Here is a 19,962-nt window from a genome sequence, read left to right as displayed (position 1 = left end):
TGAAGGACTCATCAGACATGTTCATCTAGTTCCCTCAAAAATTTGAATGTTTTCTGTGCTCACCCCGTTGGCTCTTAAAGTCTCTGTGAGGAATTATGTGTGTGTGTTTGCATGTGTGCGTATAATGAGGAACTTGGCTTGATCCCCTCTGGTATGTGCTTTCGGGAGTGTTTGTCAAAGGGCAGCAGCACAGCCTGAAGAAACAACAAAAACTGGGCCTTTGCCGGTTTTCCTCCCTTTCCTGGTCTCTCGAAAAAACTTCTGTGTAATGTCTTCCATTAGGCTGCTACTGAAGACTCTCTTTATCAACAATTTACACTTCATATCACAACACTTTCTGTTCAACTTGGAGAAAAAACTCTAAATCTAGAACCATTTACATCCAAAAACATTATTATTCCTGGAGTCTAGATTTTGTGCAGTGATTATTTGTCCCTTTAGCTTTTTACAAACATGTAATAGAACTTCATTATCTCACTTTTGATCCCTATTATAGATGATATTGTCTTAAAAAAAAGGAAAAAGGTAGTGTGAGTTTTACATTAATATTACTCTGTCAAACATGATCTGATTTAATTCTCCTTGGTGCTATTAAAGGAGGGTGAGAGCCTGAGAAAATGCCTGGTGTTAGATGTCAGAAATGTGTGTCGGAGTGGGTGAGTTACTGAGGTTATCTCCTGTTTTAGATGTCAGAAATGAGAAATAACGAGTCACATTTGGTGTCTTTCTGGTTGGACATTATGATTATTTTCTTACCGTTGCCTGCGATGGCCTGGGCCTGGATTTCATTAGCTTTCCTCTTGGCCGCATCTGCTAGCACCACCTCGCCCTTATCGCTGGCAACATAATGGAGGTCCTTTGAAGGTAATGCAAGAAAGAAAGAAACGTGAACGTTAATCTAAAACGAATCTAGGCTCCAATGACAATGGGGTTTTTTCTTTTTTTTTGGGAAGGTTGGAGGCGGTGTTTTGGCTGGTGAAGGAAGAAACAGATGAAATGACACACAAAAAAATGAGTCCTCGTTTGAAGCTTGACATCAGAAAGAGCGACGGTTGGATGAAATGCCGGTTCCTCAAAAAACTTTGAAATCAGCCTCCTTGTGCCCCCACCCCCCCCATTCCTCCTCTCCCACACCCTCGTTTCTCCCGTTTTGAACTAGGGAGGATGTTATCTGTCATTTCAAAAGTGGAAGAGAAGGCAAGGGACTATTCACCTTTCAGAAACGCTGGTATTCTCTCTTTACAGAGAAACATATCCAGCCGAGCACATTACTATATCAGCCTGTGACAATATTGGAGACAGCATGTATCCTCTGTATCTCCCTGAGTCTCACTCGGCCATAAAGAGAGATAATATTGGTAAATGATGTCTGAAGGTGGCTGGTTTAAAGCCCAAGGCTGCCATACTATTCATTAATAAGCACACTGCATCAGATGGCTTTTCCTGTTTTAAGGTGCTCTAGGTCACTTCATCTATTTGAATATTTGTACAACACCAATCTGTTCTCAAAAGTGTAGTTAGTGGAAAGAAAGACCTAATTAAATGCACATCGGCAAACTAAAAACATCTGCAATCAAAGTGTGCTTTCGATGGACACTTTTCTCCTATAACACTAAACACAAGGGAAAAAAGTGAAAAATACAGTAATGTAATTCTTGATAAAGAGAAAACTGTTTCAGGAACAGTGAAGAAATAGACTAACTGGAAGTTTGTTTGGCAGAGACATCCAACCAGTCTCTGTTGAACTGTACTATATAATGTCTGTGCTGTAGAATTTGTGCTAACAGAAAATCCTTTAGTGTGCTGATTACTTCTTAGTCTCACATTAACTGCAAAATTCAAATTCAAATTCAATTTCCTTGATTTGCCACGTAGTGGGGAAATTGCACACAAAAAAGGATGCGATAATGATACATATATAATGTTTACTATGTTTATATAGAATATGTCTGCTATGTAAGGCTTTAAATGTCTGTGGAGCCATTTTCTCATCTACACGTGTGCATCAGAAAGAACAATGGACTGAATTGTATTTCAATTAGAACAAACTCTTTTTTACTGTGACTTTGGCTTGTTTTAAAAGTAAAAGAGTGTACTATGGAGGACGAAAAGCAGCTGAATCTAAAGACATAAGATAATCACACAGGGATATGTGAACATGATCAGAGACCACTGTTCATTATAGGATGGTACAGAAGCCCCAGAACAACTGTGAAGTCGGTGTAAAGCCACTTTCACTCATTTAACAAGCGTGTTAGCTCAGTGTAGTAAAGGCTATTGAAACACTTGTCAGCTTCCAGTATAAGCATAATTAAGGCGCTAAATATGAATAATGAAAAAGACAACAATTAAAATTAGACATTGTGGTGATCAAACATTCAACCTCTTCATCTGAGCATATCAAACCCTCATCCTGGCACCCAACAAGGGGCTACTCAGGGTCGCAGGGTTTCCTCAGGCTGAGTGCAGGGCCTGAGGGCCATCAAAGGGTACAGCGTGTTAAGGAAAGTCTTCCGCCTCAGCGACATCACAGGACATCAGTGCCGTGACTCAGGGCTCGCCATGGATAACCCTCAGTTGGCTAAAGCCAGCCCCCAGCTGAGCTTGCACCCGGCCTTAATACCCCCATATTGTAACCCGGCTTTTGTAGCCCAGAGTAAAAAAAAGCGGAGGGTGCTGGTTTCCAGAGGAGGTGGGGAGCAGAAAGGGATTGAAGCAAAGAAAGGGGGGGGGGGTGAGTAAAGGAGAAAGAGAGAGAGAGAGGTGGTGAAATTGAAGAGTATGAATGGGAACAGATTGGGTAATTATAGTGTGGTGCCTGCCCTCTGCGGCGAGGAGTTAGGAGGAAATGTGAAAATGGCCGACAACAAAATGGCCTCAAAAGAACCTAAATCGGCAGGACTGAGGTGGCTAATTCAGCTGCTGTGAACGAGGACATGGCCCCACAATTAGATATGAGTGAGGCTCACTAATTGATAACAAACAGAGCAGTGGAAGATTAAACAGCCAAGGAGGAGAGGAGGCAGTACAGTGAGTAACGTATGTGAGGGAAGGAATAAAAGGAGGAAAAAAGGGCAAAGAGACTGAGAGAGGATGAACGAGACATAAAAGACTAGAAGAAGGCAAAATTCACAACAAGGGTTTTCATGTCTGTGTATTTTTTGTGTATGCGTCCATGTGTGAGTGTGAGTGAGGGAGAGATTATATGACAGACAGAACAGAACAATATGAACATTTGATGCCGGGGCGCTTTATTCCAGCTTAGCTCCTCATAATACTGTCTGAATCTGGAGAGAGAGACCCAGAGAAAGAATAAACGAATGAACAAATGTGAAATAAGAGAGAGAGAGAGAGAGAGAAACTCAGAACCACGGAGAGGGAGAGAGAGAGAGAGAGTATCAGCCCAACTAAGAAGGGATAACAATAATACTGCATATAAAACCATCAGATATTACACCTCTTATTCCCCAACGCTCAAACGCGACACTAATCTTATTTATATAAGAGCTTTAGGGGTTGCAGCGCGCCAGCTAACCACACTGATAAAGAGGGGCATTTTAGTGGGCCATTTTGGGGAGTCGAGAGTAGAGGGGGTGAAAAGGGGGAGGTAGTGGACGCTAAGAGCCTAATATTGACTGATATTTGGGTTACCTCCAAATAAATGAAGGATTAGGTTAACTGGCTCATGTCTATGTGTTTGCAGTCAGTGGGTTTTTGTCAAACACGATCGATGGAAAGTACACACCTGAACATACAGTGTGGATCGCACTTTTTTTATTTATTTATATATATATATTTTTTTTTTTTACAGGCGATAGGTGCACACTCCCACTTATTAAAATTAAAATGTAACGTCTTGTGTTTGAAACTGTGGCACAAGGACTGCAAGACTCAAAGTATACATTTTTTGACATGAACTCCTGTATGCAGGAATTCCGAATATTTTAAATATTCATATTGTCCGTATTACGGACCACTTCTCCACATACTTTATTTTATTAACATTAGAGACCACCAATTGGATGTTTTGTGTGCAGCCACTCTAACACGTTGGTCTTCTTGCTCACAGCCTGTATCTACCTATTTGGGAAGTGCTGAAGTATCATTATTATTATTATTATTAGTATAATTTCTAAAACGTATGAATTTTATAATGCTATCCACAAAATTGAAACAAAATTGTATAAATAACGTCAGCACCACATTATAACTATTATTATTATTTTTATATATAATCAGTCTTTGGTAAATGTGAAAATGAGTCAGGTTGCACCAAACTTGATTTTATTGTTTAAAATTTGAAATTTGATAAACTCCTTATTTAACAATAAATATCTTCAAAAAAGGTGACAGAAGCCTTTATTGTCTGCTGTGAGACAGACATAAAACCTTAAAGATCACTGTTGAAGGTTTTTGCTGTAAAACTCAGCAACTGCTGGTCATATCATCGGCATCGTCATGCAGTCAGTTGTCCTCAGGAACAAAAAATGCACCAGTAACAACTCATGTCAACTATTCAAAGTAAATAGGAAGTTAATGTAAGTATTAAAATATTTTATGGTAAAATTGCCCTTTAAACTAGAGTCAGCCTAGATACCATATAGACATAAGCATACTGACATAAAGATATATATTCAATAATTACTTAATAATAATATGCATATAAACACACACACACTCATTCTCTGGCACACTTGTTGTATTTGACTAACACTTCTATCTGATAGGTGTTAAGGACTTAACGTTTTAATAACACTAATTACTCATCTTAGCAACAACAATGAGCTTATTGCCAAAGATGTGTGATACCCCCTCCTCCTCCAGGGCCACCAAGCCTTGTGTCTGCTCGAGGAACAAGATATGGGCTGAACCCAACAAATGCAGCTTGCCTCACTTCTAGCGTATATAATAAGGAAAAGTACAATTATTCATTTAAGAACAAAAGAGCCAGCATCAGATTCAACTATCACACAGTTTGATATAATTAACAAGCTACATCAAAAAAAAAAAAAAAAACACAGGAAGAAGAAGAAGAAAAAGCCGAGAGGGAGGGTAAGTAGAAAAAAACTTGTCGTCAGGCTTGACTTGGCTGATGAATGACCTAATTGGTTACATTATCAACTCATTATCAAAGGCTAATTAGAGAGCTACAGAACAGCACCAATTATGGCAAAGAAAAAAAAATGCGAACGGCTCAGTAACCTCCCCATGACTACCACCTCTACAAATGCCCCTAACCCTCCAACTCCACCAAAACACCCCTACCACCAACTCCACCTCCCCCTCAATTTAACCCAACACTAAAGTGTTTCATTTTAACAAAAGGTTTCTTTTAAGGGAAAAAGGCTTGGAGGGTCTCTATTGTTAGCTGAGAAACAATGGGACTAGTGGGGTGGGGGTCTAGTGATAGAGAGGGGTATATCATGCTGGGCACCTCCATGTGAGGCGAGGGTGTGCATGCTATCTACGTGTGTGCATGCATTTTATCAAGTCAATGGCGCGTTATTGAGTTCTGTGGGCAAGTTAGAAGCCAGAAAGAGCACCCCAAAGGTGGGGGTTGCCCTCATTAACCCCCTCCACCTCGATTCAATCAGCCGACCAGCAGGTTAAAGCAACAACACATCCTAATTAGAGCGAGGGGTGAAATGTCAACATACTCCTTTCCTTTCTCTTCCCTCTTGCAGTCTCTTGGTCACTGATGCAGAAATAAAAGCAAAACAACAAAAAGAAACTCCAAAGTCCATTAACTTTGTTTCAGCTCTGTGATAAGTAGTTTGGTGTCATCTGTAGAGTTTAGCGCTTTTAAAAATAAGAGCACCAATGGGAAATCAAAGTCATTATCATGACAGTCTGCAGGCATGCAGTCCCGTCACCTATTTGAGTTTTAGTGAATGCATCTTCAGCACAACTATAGTAATAATATTTTTACAGTAACAATGTTGTGCAACAAGAGCTCAGATGACATCCATGCAGTGTCAACCCAGCATTAGAGATTTGATCTGAAACAGGAAATCACAAAACATGTGCTTACTGCCAGGTGCAGAATTATAGCCTGTGATTGTTGGTAGCTCCGGCTGTCAGAGTTAAGTGCCACTGGATGGAGACGTACCATATCTGGATCCAAGGAAACGCTGCAGGCACACAAATCACTTCTGTGATGCCCTGTAAATGAACTTTCTCGAGTATATCGTCTCCAATATTTGGGGTTATTTTATGTTCTACACAATTGAAGATAATCTAAGTCATCTCAGTTTTGTGCCGCATACAAAAGCACTTGCTCGTCATTTCTTTATTGCATCTCAAAACCAATAAAACAAATATGACCAAACATGAACAGAATTTTTGTATCTGTTTCTATGGAAATGATCAATTCCAGCTTTTTTTTTTTTTTTGTTTGTTTGTTTAGTTCTTACTCATCTCTCAATGCTTCCAAAGTGACAAAGCACCTTGTCTTTGCTCTCTCACCTTTTCTCTTGTTTTGCATTTGATATACAGCTTTCCATCCACACCACTAGACCCTCCCTTTCTCTTTGACACCCCCCACCCCCCCCGGGCTTTTTCAAGGTCTACAGGCTCGACTCCACCTTTTCAATTCGACTTCCCAGCAGCTCTACTTAGTGGGGAGGGAATTGGAACCAGAGCTATCAGTGTGATTGAGGAAGCAAGGGAAGTGTGAATGTGTGTGTATGGGGGTCTGTATTAATGTCTAGGGTGTTGGTGAAGCATGGAGCAAAGGGGGCCTCCTGAAAAAGGGGGTCAAACACAGAGGAGCATTTCAGAGTGGAGTGGACGAAAGAGTGCGTTAGAGGGAAGATGAGAGGAGAGGAAAAGGCTGAGGCCGGCTATCGCTGCTGTGAAATGGAAGGGGCCCATATCAGGATTGCACCTGCTCTCTGATATGCTACACACATGTACACTTGTCTAAATGTACTGTATAAGCTGTATGTGTTTACATTGTATGTCAACCATGACAAGGCATTTGTAAAATCAGAAATTATTTATATTTTCTAATACAAAAGTGTAACACATTGTTTTATAGATCTATCCTCTGTTTTCAGTTTTCAGTTGAACTGTTACATTATTTTTTATTAAAAAATTTGTGTGGTTTATTGTTAAATGTCACTGAATAGCATAACAGAAATATGTCACATTTTGAGACCTCTGTAAATATTGTTAACATGGATATATTTCTAAGAATATTGGCTGAAGGCCTTACAAAGTTCTTATCTTAATAAAAGAGAAACACTTGGTTTGGCTACATTTGTCCTCTAGTCTATCAGAGGACTGTATGTCCCTCTTTTACTTGCCGGCGGCCACTGTGGACCTGCTGTGTTTGGGGTGTACAGTTTATACTGGAGTTATATTTGTTAACGTTTTAAAGATTGTAGCATCCTTTTTTGTGGCTGGACCGGCCACAGGCCTGGGGTACATCTGCAGTGATGTTAAATCAAATCAAATCAAATCAGATGTATTTATATAGCGCCAAATCATACCAAAGTTACACCACTGTTACACCACTGGTGAGGACTGTCTTACTCTTTCAAGACTAGATTAGACACACAGTTTCTGTTACGTCACCAGGTGGTGGTTTGCTTTTCCATATTCCCTCATATGAAGGGTATTAGGGCCTTTATTTACCAACAGCAGGTGGTGTGGTAAGAGCCTTAATTTTACAAATCATGTCCTGTATGGCAATAAGCCATTAATTTATACCTAGTCTTGCATATTTTCCATTGCTTTGTCTTAACAGACTCTTGATCCTTTCCTTAATCATATTATGTGGACCTTTTGCTATAGTGTACAGCCTTTTGTCAAGATATTTCACATTCTTCAAGAATTCTTTTTTAAAGATAACTTGCCACTTACCATGAATAAATCTCTGTCTTCCAAATCTACAGCAAGAAGGAAAGCCTTCTCAAAGCGCTCATGTCTGCAGAGGAAGTGTAGACAGTTAAACAGGACAAAAAAGTTACAATCATCCATATTAGATGTAAACAGAATGGTTTTCAGATGCATACGTCACTAATGCACATTTCTTCTTTCTGACACACCCCAAACCATACATGCAGTCACACATACAAACACTGCATACTAAACTGTCGATAATTGAACTGAGAATAGCGAGCCCTCTTCCTATTATCCAGAATTAAAGCTCAGAGAGAGAAACAGCTGTATCTCCCAATACAAAAAAAAAAACTCAACTTTCCCCGTCTAGAGCCAACATGAAACAAACAAACACAAGCTGAGAGAGGAGGTGTGTGTGTGTGCGCGTGTATGTGTATGTGTGTGCTGGGGGTGGTGGGGGGGGCTTCCTTCATTTGATGTTGATGGAAAGAAGAAGAATGCAGGTAGGTGATAAGAGAGGAAAGGAGGAGGATGCCAAACAACGCTCCAGCTCTGCTACAGAAGAGAAAGAGAAAGAGAGAGAGGGAACAGGAGGTAATTGCAGGATGGAGAGCAGTAAGCAGCAGTGTGTGGGAACAACAGGGTCTATTTCAGTCAAACAGGCATTTCAAAAGGCTCTCATGCAGAAGGGAAAATGAAACAACAATCTAAACAGGTGCATGTATGGTGCTTTGCCTTATGAATGACTCAAAGGCGCATCAGTGTGTGTGTGTGTGTGTGTATGAAAACGATGAAATTCAAAAGCAATTTCCTTTTTAGGTTTTTTAAAATAGCAATAGTAAGCAGCAAACAGGCAGTATTAAATTGTCTCCTCAATGGATGTCATCTTCTGAAAAATGTTTTTGGACAGTTTTATTCTGACGCTACACCCTGTGATGATAAATGTTCTAGTAATTCCTTAAAAATAGTCAAATAAAAATGTGTATATGAAAGTCACATGGCCACGGGGGACATCTTTAAATCTGTCCCCCTCATGTATTTTTGTTGATTAAATTTGAGATTGTTCATCTGTGGCCTGATGGGAGAGCATCTTAACTTGACCCTCAACCCCCTGTTACTGTTGAATACATATTCCCCCCTCAGTGCATCAAATTAGGACTATAGGAACAGCACAGAGTGGGTGGTGTTACCTGAGGAGGTGGTGAAAAAAGCGACGGGCATATTTGCTGATGGGCTCCCTGTACTCCAGTATCACTGCATCAGAGAAAGGGACAGGTGGGGTGTAAAACACAGCCAGAGCTGCTTCTAGTTGGGCTGCAGGCAGAAGAGACAGACATTAAAATGTATTAATAAAAAAAAAATAACACCCATTATGATAGAAGACAAGACAATAAAGTTTACAAAATGTGGAATATCAGCAAAACAAATCAGATAATTAATTGCAAGTAAAAGTGAAACAAAAACAAAATTTGAAAATTTTGAATTTACTTTACAAAAAATGTTCAACAATGCCCTGGGTTCTGCATATTTACGATACGCATCTAGTTGTATTGCAAGTTTTGATCAGGTCTAGTTCTGTGTGATGAACTTCAAATAGCTTCCTCCTCCTTCACTGGGCATTTTTAGCTCTATTCTGAAACTTTCTGTGAGAGAGAGACAGTCAGTGAAAAAGAGAGGGGATGGCAAGCAGAAAAGGGCCATGGGGTGGATTAAAACCAAGGCCACAGCTGTTAGGACTACACCTTTATGATATGTACTCCATTCTGTTGTCTTTTCCAAACAAATTTAACACCACCAACATTATTTTTAATTGTGTATCTGATCACTTGGTTTGACTCAGCTCTAATTTTAATTAAACATCTGTGTGAGACACATACACCCACCTTCTCTCTCTGCATTCAGCTCAAGCCTCAACAGGTGGTTGGTTACCGAGCACAGGCCTCTGTAGCATTTGTCTCCCATGATGCTCCAGTCCATTGCCTCAAGGACGCCCAGAGCCTCTCGGACCTGGCCACACAGCAGGCGCTGCTGCAGCAGCTCCCCTGGACCGATCTGGCCTCCAGTCAGAGCCCCTGTCACAAAGAGTAAGAGTTTGATCAAAATGATTGATAATTATAATAAAAACACCAAAAGCAAGAGTTAAATGTAGCAGGATCACAGCTGAATGTACAACATATGAAAATATGTTGGAAGTGTCATCAAAGTATATGTTTGTTGTGTGTATGAAGCGTTCCAGTTTAATTTTATGACCTAATGAAATAAATACAATCTCTCAAGCACTAATGCTTACTAATAATGGCTCAAACTGATTTTTCCTTCTCTTTTTTTTCTATGCTGATAGCTATACACACTAGACCCATGAGAATTGCCTATCCTTAACATGAAAAGAAACAAAATTTACATTGCACTTAAAAACAAAGGTGTTGGAAATGTACTACTGTATGTGACAAAGCCAGAAATGTTGTTTTTGGCTTTGTCTATCTATCACATGTAGTGTTTTTTTTTTTTTCAAATGTTTATGTAAATTTGTGCATTTAGGCTCTTTCTGTCTTTTTTTTTTTTAAATCATCATTTTGTTGTCCAACCCTAACCAAGAATGCATCAGTTGAAACAACATTACATATTTTCCTTCATCTTCTTTTCCAGGCTTTTATTAATCTAAGATGCACTGGTGTTTGCTCTGTGTGACCATGCAGAGTAACCTGGAGCACTTACCTAAACTAAGTGTCCAGTGGATCAGTCTTAACTCTCAGGCAGCACTAGACTGGCATTGACTTGTCAATCAATTAGCCTGGACGTCTATTTAATCCCTGTGTGTGTGTGTTTGTGTGTGTGTGGAAAAACAAGCAAAAAACAAGGTTTTCCTCATCAGCATATACTAAAGTCCATTTGAAAAACACTGAGCATACTTTATGAACCCTTATGTTGAAATAATTTTCCTGTCTGTTGCTTTTTGTGATCACGATAAGAGAAATCCCATAACTGATAATGCCGTTTGACCAGAGGTGATTGATTATACTGTTGTTTTTGTGTGCATATGTGTGGATGTGTGTGTCTATGAGCAGATTATTACTCTGCTGAATAATGGAAAGACTTGGTTTTGTACCCTTACTGACAGTGGAGGTGTCTCCTTCTGTGCGTTAAAGGGCAAAGGTGTGTGTGCTTGAGACTTTATAGAGTACACACATGGGAAGTGAAGGTGTTGAATGCCAAAGGGTAATTATGTTCTATTGTGACCTGATCACGGTGGTGTATAACAGCTGAAAGAACTCTGTAACTTATTTTAGGAAAGGCTGATCATATTTCATGTTTGCTGAAGCATCATGAGTCTAGTTTGCTGTACTAGTTTGCTGAAGCAGCAGGAACACAGCCAAACCCAAATGTGTTGCAATAAAAAGGAGTATGTCCTGACAGAGACCGGCCTCACTTTATTTTTATTCTACTATGTCTTCAAAGTTTTCTATCATAAAATATGTTGATGTGCATGCTAAGCAAAAGTTGACTGCTTAGCTGGTCACCGACAGTGGCACTGTCAAGGGCAAGACTGCAGCCACACAAAGTCACCACCAAGTCACCACCAAGTGTGTATATATGTATGTGTGTACGTGCGTGCATGTGCATGTACGTGTGTGTGGAGGTTGTACCGGCAATTAAAATGACAAGCTGGCAATTAGCAAGCCCTTAAATCCCCTAAGGAGTGGGTTAATGTGGTTAATACATCATCTGAGCAGAGTGTGATTTGTGTGTGTCTATGTTTTTGTGTACGTGTATGTATATGTGTGGCTGTGTAGGGTTCTTGTTTTGGGTTATCGATGTCTTTTCTAAGTGAAGTCAATGGATGATTGTAGTGGCAAGGACAAGTCCCTTCTCTCCCTCACCTGTCTTCACAAACTCTTTGATGAACTCAGCTAAGCGTCACTATAGCTGGCACAAAACTTAGAGCAATGCTGGGCAGAAGTCCTCACATGCTAAGAGTTCAGATTAAATGAACAATAGTAAATAGTCAAAGTAAAGTATGACACAAAAACAAATTCAGCCATTAAAACTAGTGTTCTGCAGATATTAATTAATGGAAGCAGTTCATAAAAAAAAAATTGGGATGAGACTATTTAAAAATGACAGCAGATATAAACTAAAGTAAATATGAGTAAATAAAAGTGCTTTATAGGAATTTTTTCAGTTTGATCACCAAAATGAAAATCATCAAGATTAAGATGTTTCAGCTCCCTGTTGCTCTCACTTTTTATTAATTTACACATCAGCAATATTGCATTTCCCCCTATGCTGAGCAGCACATTCACTGGTCTGCCCCTCCTCTGCCTGTACCGTTGCAGGCCCAGCTGTGGCCAAAGTGTGCCCAGATGAGATAATTCGGCACAGGCAGGAGGGTGCTGGGTGGGGTGGGGGGGGGGCACCAGGGAGGGCTGCCTCCTATGGAAAAAAGAGAACCTGGAGCTCGGCCAAGTCTTTCTTCCGCACTGCCTCCTGACTCACTCCTTCTGTCATGTAGCAGGCCTTATGAAACAAGTCAATACAGAGGAGTGCAAGCAAACAAACGAGTTTGAATGTGTATGTGTGTAAGCGTGAGTGTGTGCGCATAGAAGCACAGAAATAAAGAATATGTGTGTCTGTGTGTGCGTAGGGGAGGGGGGCATTATCATGGAGGAAAGACGCACAGTGACTTTCTTCATCAAAACCTTGGCAGGCGATCAGAGAGGAAGCTATTGTTGGAAGACACCCTCCCCTTTCCCTGTGCACACAGGCAAACGCAGTCGAATACACACACTAACTTGAATGCTCACAATCTCCTACCTTCCCTACTCCACCCCCACACCACTGCTTTCAAACTTCAGCAGAGAGCTGCGTGCCACAGTCACATCTTCTTTCCAAAGTCACAATTAGGGATGCTGAATGTGTGAGTCTGTATGACACTGTATAAGTGCATTTGTGTTTATGTTTGGGTGTATGTGTGTTGGAAGGTGAGGTGGCTGCTTTGGAAAATTTTTGATAGGCAAACTTTATCTGAGGGCCTCAAGGGACTGCGCAGCCACTGTAAACGATTTATCGGAAAAATGCATCCCAGAATGCACCTGGGGGGCTTGTGCCCCAGGGCGATTATTGAATGACCTCTGAGAGTGTGACTCTTGCTAACCTTCCCGTCTGTCAACAAATTAACTTGCCTCAGTGGTGAAGAGGTGCAAAGAAGACAGGTTCAGCGGTTGCATTTACACAGTGGGGCTGAGATACAGTGTCAGATCCAAAACAGGGAAAGAGGCCCTGAGAGGAAGTGAGCCCGTCATTACGATAGGATGACTATGATGGAGTAAGGTCTGGAAATCATGTCATATTAAAAATGACTGCATGTTATTGTAAAGCTTTATGAAATTTGGGATGACGGAACAGAAGCAGGGTAAAATAATGATTATTTCCTGGGCATCAAACTGTTTGTTCTGGGATTAGCAGTGCAGCCTGTTCCCTGATGAACATGTTGTTCCCCTTATGTGAAATTCAAATTCTAGGACATCGCAAACTTCTCTGGAGTGTTAGTCAGGCTAAATCTGTGATCTGAAGGTATCACCCTGGGAATTGGCAACTTGGCACGTATTTCTTTCAAAGCTTTCTGCCATCCTATAAACTGGATACGCATGGACAGATTAACCAACAAACAAAAGTATTATTTGCATGTCTAACTTTAGTTTTTGTCCTATGAATGGTCCTACTGTTATTTTAATGGTACTCCATTATATATATATATAAATATTTTAATTACCTACCGAGTTTGAGTCTCAAGGCTGCAAGTGGTCCACTGTGAAAGGCTAACATCAGCATATCTGTCCCTTCTGGGCCACCTTCTAGGCCTGTCCCCCACTGCAGTCCCTCCAGGCCTCCAGAGTACCGCAGGTGCTGAGCTAGTCTTAGTGTGGTGTCTGAAGCTGCTTCCTCTGCCACCAGTGCCATGTTCACAGGTGCCAAGCCCACATCAAAGCACATCAGCTCTCCCTGCCCTCCCCCTGCCATGACTATGGCCCCAGCAGGGTGCCAGGATAGCAGGTTGGGTGGCACAGGGCAGGAGACCAGGAGAGAGACCCCCCGTCGTTGGTCATACAAGACCAAGGAGGAGTCACTTAAGCCCAGAAGAAGCATGGTTTCAGAGGGGTGTTGTGAGCAGGAAATGGGCTCGGATGGCAGTTGTATGCGTGTGGCAGACAGATGGTGCAGGCGCCGTCGTGAACATTCATACACGCAAGTGTCAGCCCAGTAACCCTCTTTGGGTCCGTGCGGTCTTGCTGACAGCTCCACTGTTCGCAGTATGTACGGCTGGAGTAAGCTGAAGTGGCAGTCCAGAGGATTGCCTTCAGTCTGGACAGAGCTGAGGACCTGGAGGAGAGAACAGATGTAGAGAAGATAGCACAATTTCAGAGACTGATGCACACTTGAGGATCTTATATTGTATAAATCTGATCTGATTCAAAGCATTCAGAATACGCTGCATCTATAAAGGCTGACGTCTGGTCACACAATGAACTGATGGGACAAAAATACAAATAAATCATTCATAACCAATAAGCATGACAAATGACTGTAGTGTTGTTACATTATGTAGGAAGTTTCCATCTTTATGTGCTGATGAACATTAAGGTTACTGTAAGCCTTCAAATGATGAACTTCTGGTGGGCAGTTATTGCATTTCCACCCACTTCACTATAAGTCAGTAAGCTGTCCATACGTATGGATTAGTGCTGACCAGAATCCTCATTGATCCCAAACTGGGAAATTCCTATCTGCATCAGACTGTACTGTTGCCACTGAGATAGTAATTTTCACAAAGACTTGAAAACAAATTAGTTGTGCTGCTGTTTTAACATGTTCTTCTTCTTGGGAAAGCTGACAAGCACCACTCTCATTAAACCTGTCTCTAATTTAGAGCGAGGCATAAAAAGAGAGCAAGGGCACACATGACTCAAAAACAGAGGCAGAGAAATGAGTCATAACATGGCAGAAGCCCCAAACCCTCTGGAGATGGAGGAAATGGAGCCTTTGCTCATCAACACCCGACTGTCAATCAAGACAGTTAATGATAACAGCTCCATTTTAACTCAAGGTCAACAACAGTGTCTCCCTGAGCATGCCACGGCTTGGCATCCAGCACCCAGTGATAAACAACCTCTGTTTAGCTGCGTGAGGAGCCAAGAGCTCAACACCAGACATGGTGCCTGACAGGAAACAAGCATTTTCTAATATAAAAAAGGTGATACAGATGAAAGCATGGAATTATATGACCAATGGTCAAATAAAGAATTTATATCATGCTATCCTGGACCCAAACCAGTCGGTGGGAGTGGGCACAATAGCCCTGCTAAGCAAGCAAACATTGACATTGAGGGGAATAGGCCATGCTACGGGTGGCACTGCCGATAAAACACCCACAAGGAACCAGGAACATTAGGTGGATGACAGGAGACAACTGTCTGTACTAAACATCAGTCCAACCGTTCCACACTCACTATCGGAGCTTTTTAGGAGGGATTTCACCTTACCAAAGCCTCTATCAGAGCCCCGCGTTGACCGTGGCAGCTTTGGCTAAATGAGCCCATTTCTTTTCGCCATGTAGACAGAAAGAGGGATCGGCTGCCTGCCTGCCTTCCTTTCCTTTTGCAAAGCTGCCCAGCCCAGCTTTTGGCAGGCTTTGGCAAAAAGGGACTTAGGGGGAAGGAAGGCAGTTTTTTGCCTGCCCATGGTCTACAGCAGGAGAAGCAGAAGACTGTCCTGCTGAAAGCTTTTTTTCCTCCCCATAATCCCCTAGAGCTAGCTCCTGCTGCTCCGCAGGGGGTAGGTTCTGTGTGTGTGTGTGTGTGTGTTTGAGGCAGTAGGCAAGAAGGGTTCACTTCTTGTAAAAGGTGGCGGTATCCTTGGGAGGGTGCAGTTCCTTGGAAAGCAACAAATCTGCAGGCACAAAATTAAACATCCATTAAATAAACTCACGCACAAACACATGGCAAGTGAGAGACCATCGCGTCCATGCACAGCATACTGTCACATGAATCACAAGACCGACTTCAGTTTGCCAACCCTGACCCCACAACCACTTCTTATCCTCATCAGCTTTTCATCTGATGCCCAGCTTTCTGGTGCCCACTGCCCGCTGTGCCACCACGGTACCGCCAATGAGGATGAGGTGCAGCTGATTCAGCTCTGTGTCACTGGACAGGTGACACACAGGGGAACAGAGAAGGTGGGGCAATGTCAGCTAAAGCTTAGAGGCAAAGTGTAAATACAGCATGGACTGGGTCAAGAGTCAATAATTCAACTAGAGGCAAAATGTTTGACCATAAATTCATATTAATACATACACACAAAGCATGTAGAAGAATGAACAGACCTTCAAAGCCATGGTTTGATTTTTCATACCAAGCTGAAGACTTATGTCCACAGTTGATTACAAAATCAGCCATCCTTTGACTAAAATGGGTCATTTATTGAGTTTTATATAAAAAACTAGATAAAATTAAAGATATCTGGGTTGTTTTCGCTCCAGCACTGCATTTAATAAAGGTAATTTTCCTGCTGGACACCAAAATACAATGTTAACAGTCCTCAAACATTAGTGTATTGATTTTGAATTTCCTATATTCACTTGGCTGTTAGAAGATACAGTATGTCATACAATTACAATACAATTACAATAGTTCAACATTTAAGAAGTATGCGGTTGCTTAATCTCAATAATTCTACAGTAAAACACACTGAAAGTGCTCATCAAAAACTGCTCCCACAATATTTATTAGCACCAGCACAGCTGCATACTGACTCCAGGTCATCTTAAAGGCCATGCTTCTTTTTCAATTTCATGTTGACTGAGCAAAGGAAAGCAAAAGACACCTGAAGGCAACACAGTTGATTAGGAGATTAAAGCACAGCACTCAAGATGTTCAGGGTTATGAGGTTTGAATCTTTCAGAGCCACGCACTCTTGAACTACAAACACTCCTGCTATTGTAACTCTGATAAGACGCAAACATTATAAGGCAGTTTCCCTGCAGCTGATAGACGAGTCTTAAACCTGCATGCTCAGTTGGCTATACTGAGCATTTTGAAAGTAGATATTAATATTTGCAAATAATGATAAAAGTCTAATAAAATAAAACTTAAGTAAAAGTAAAAAGACAGTTTTAATAAAGATGTAACAAAAGGGTTTCGGCGGTGTAATTTGCAATTTTATTAAATTATATTAATCCATAATACATTAAAGCAAAAGCTTTGTTTGGCTTTGAACACACAAGTATATTGTGGTAGAAAAATGTACCACACTCCCTGGTTCTGAAAGCATAAAATGGAAAAATTATGAATAAGGTCAAATGAGGGGGTCAGCATGTGAGTGAAAGGATATGCAAAAAAGACAGGAAGCGAGGGCAACAGATGTGAGTAAGAGAGTAGACGAAAAGAATAGAGAGAAGGTGGAGACATGGAGAGAGAGAGAGAGATGCAAAAATGCAAAGGACAGAAACAGACAGACAGAGAGAGAGAGAGAGAGAGAGAGAGAGAGAGAGAGAGAGAGAAAAAGAGAGAAAAAAAGAGAGAGAGAGAGAGAGAGAGAGAGAGAGAGAGAGAGAGGCCTCTAGTAAGTAGCTTTCTCCTGGTTATTGGTTTCAGTGACTGGTCAAAACTATTCTTCTCCATTCTTCTCCTCTCTCTCCCTCGCCGGTACCTTTTTTTCCCCTCCGTGGCGTGAAAGATAAAGCGGATGGGCCCAACTGTGTGGCTGGCCCTTGTTCACAGCAGTGGCCTTTTGAAGCCAATTTTCCAGCTCACAGAGCAGAGAAAGACAGAGAGAGACGGGTAGAGAGAGACCGAGGGACCGAGGAGAGTAGAGGGATGAAGGGATGAGGAGTGTTTTGAGGGAGTGAGGGGGAGACTGGGACTGGGAAGTTTTAGGTATGTGAATTAGGGTTAAGAGTCGAGGTACTGATGTGAGAAAATACACAGGCACAGCAGGATTACTAACCAAAATATTCCTCACACCTTAACTTCATAATTGGTACTACTGAACATAATTACAGTACAGGGAGAATAATTTTCAGCAGAAAACACTGTACCGAAACTGCAGACGCAGTGTTTCCTGTGTGACTTACAAAGCAATGAAGCTTGCGGGTAATTCTGTATTTTAGATTCAATAGCCGGCCCGTTCACGGTCCATATTATGATTCCAGTGCATTGCTGCAAAGGTGCTTTCTACTGGACGTCTTCTGGGGCATGTATACTGGAGCTTTTTATATTCACAGATAAATTTACCCATTTTACATACAATGTGGCCTCTACTACACTTACCCTCAATAGTAGTGTTCCTACAGTTGAGAAAGAAATTAAGTGAAGTTGAGATTATGGTATGTTTAATTCATATTGCAATTACATGTTCTTTCAATGTTAATTACTCAAGTAACGGTTGTCTTTCATGGACAATCTGTTTACATATTAGTGCTTTTGCTACAGATGACAAATGCCACACAGCACAGAGATGAAGTCAATAATAATTAAAAGCGGGCAGAAATCAAATGAGTGCAGAGAAACTGTTTGGTGACAGATAACAGGATCGTCACAGACCTGAAAAAAACATGAACAAAAGAGGTATGTGCACAAACACAGACACAAACACCCTCCCAAAAAAATAAATAAAGTCACTTAAAATGGAAATAAATAAATACATCTTTTTTTGCCATTTCATTAAGATTATTGAATGTCAGAAAATGGTTTGTTTGTGCACATTTGTAAATATTTGAGCATGGAGAGGGTTTTTAAAAAGCATAAGCATGAAGGACCGATCATTAAAAATGTTTACTGGTCGCATAAAAACAAACTATGTGTATGCGATTTCCTCTCTTTCCCACCCTCCAACCCCCCCGCTTGCCGTGGCTCCATTTATCAGCATGGAGGGGGGGCATATGAATTAAGACCACATAGGGAAAGAAATCAGACTTTTATAAATGCCGAGAGACTGGCTAGAAAATTGGCTTAGTGCGGCAGATAGCGAACTGAACAAAAGGAACATATATATGAGCTTGAAGTGATTGAAGTAGCTGGCGTCTCCTGATGTGTGCCCGGCGTTTGATTCCTGCCACGGCTCTTATATGAACTGCTCGCTTAATTTCACACCACGCATCTGAAAAATGACAACAAACGCTTTCATTACAGCGCGATGCCGCAGCCCCACGAAGACACTTTAATGTTCTTGAAGCATGGAGGAAACAAGGAAGGAGGAGAGGAGGAATGTGGTGGTGGTGGTGGGGCAGAGAGAATAAACTAGGTGAAGGAGTGTGATAAATGTGGAGAGTGTGTTCCAAAAACAAGAAGCAGAAAAAGCAGCAAACAGCATCTGTTTTGATTATTTCAATATTCATGCCCCCCTCTCCCCACCTCCTCCCATCCCTCCTTCAGTTTGAATTTGTTTTCCTAGCATGCAATTGGTAACGCTCATCTTTTCTCCCTCTCACAGTCTCTCTGTGGCGTGGTGAATATTTTGCATATGCTTACCGAGGTGCACGCTATGAGGAGTCGAGTTAAGCCCGGTTCGGTAATTTGGGATCTTTCATCTGCTTTCGGCACAAGGCCAACCCTATGTTGACATGGAATAGGGTCACGGGTTGGGTTTTGCTAGAGGCCATGAGGATGTGTGTCTAAGCCTGTATGTGTGTGTGTGTTTGTGTGAATGTGAGGATGTGTAGGCGTTCTCCTTCACGCTGTACCACAGCTCAAGCTTTCCTGCTTATTTCTTATGGTGATACATGGAGGTGCAACAGAGGTGCCACCCTTGAGGTGACTAACACACCATCCCCAATCCTATCCACGGCAACAGAGGACTCCACTCAAAACAGCAGCTTTGCTGCCTTTTTCACTATGTCCTCCTCTGTGTGTGTGCTCGAAAGTGTGTATGTTAAAATAAACAGCAGGAGATATGGTTTGTGGCTTCAAACAGCACTGAAAGGTATTAAAACCTTTAAAGTTAAGAATGTTTGTGATGGATTCTTTGTTCCGTCTCTTTGCTCCACTTGTTTAGTACACTGCATCAAATCACTGCAATTAATGACTGTTGATTAGTTAGATGCAGTTTGGTTTGTTCTGTCCT

General features: G+C 41.4%; 1 protein-coding gene across 2 annotated transcripts in view; it reads right to left on the bottom strand.

The window, feature by feature from the left end:
- Positions 1–19,962, bottom strand: part of wdpcp (WD repeat containing planar cell polarity effector) — a 70,309-nt gene that overhangs the window by 11,081 nt on the left and 39,266 nt on the right. For both annotated transcript variants that reach the window (XM_029520942.1, XM_029520943.1), the window contains exons 10-14: positions 13,620–14,223; positions 9,729–9,917; positions 9,036–9,159; positions 7,867–7,930; positions 757–856 (exon numbers count right to left, since the gene is read on the bottom strand). In XM_029520942.1, coding sequence (XP_029376802.1) covers positions 757–856; positions 7,867–7,930; positions 9,036–9,159; positions 9,729–9,917; positions 13,620–14,223 — 1,081 coding nt within the window. The remainder of the gene's footprint in view (positions 1–756; positions 857–7,866; positions 7,931–9,035; positions 9,160–9,728; positions 9,918–13,619; positions 14,224–19,962) is intronic.

Source organism: Echeneis naucrates, chromosome 15 (genome assembly GCF_900963305.1).
Source record: "Echeneis naucrates chromosome 15, fEcheNa1.1, whole genome shotgun sequence".
Classification (NCBI taxonomy): domain Eukaryota; kingdom Metazoa; phylum Chordata; class Actinopteri; order Carangiformes; family Echeneidae; genus Echeneis; species Echeneis naucrates.
This window is presented reverse-complemented; position numbering and strand designations above follow the sequence as displayed.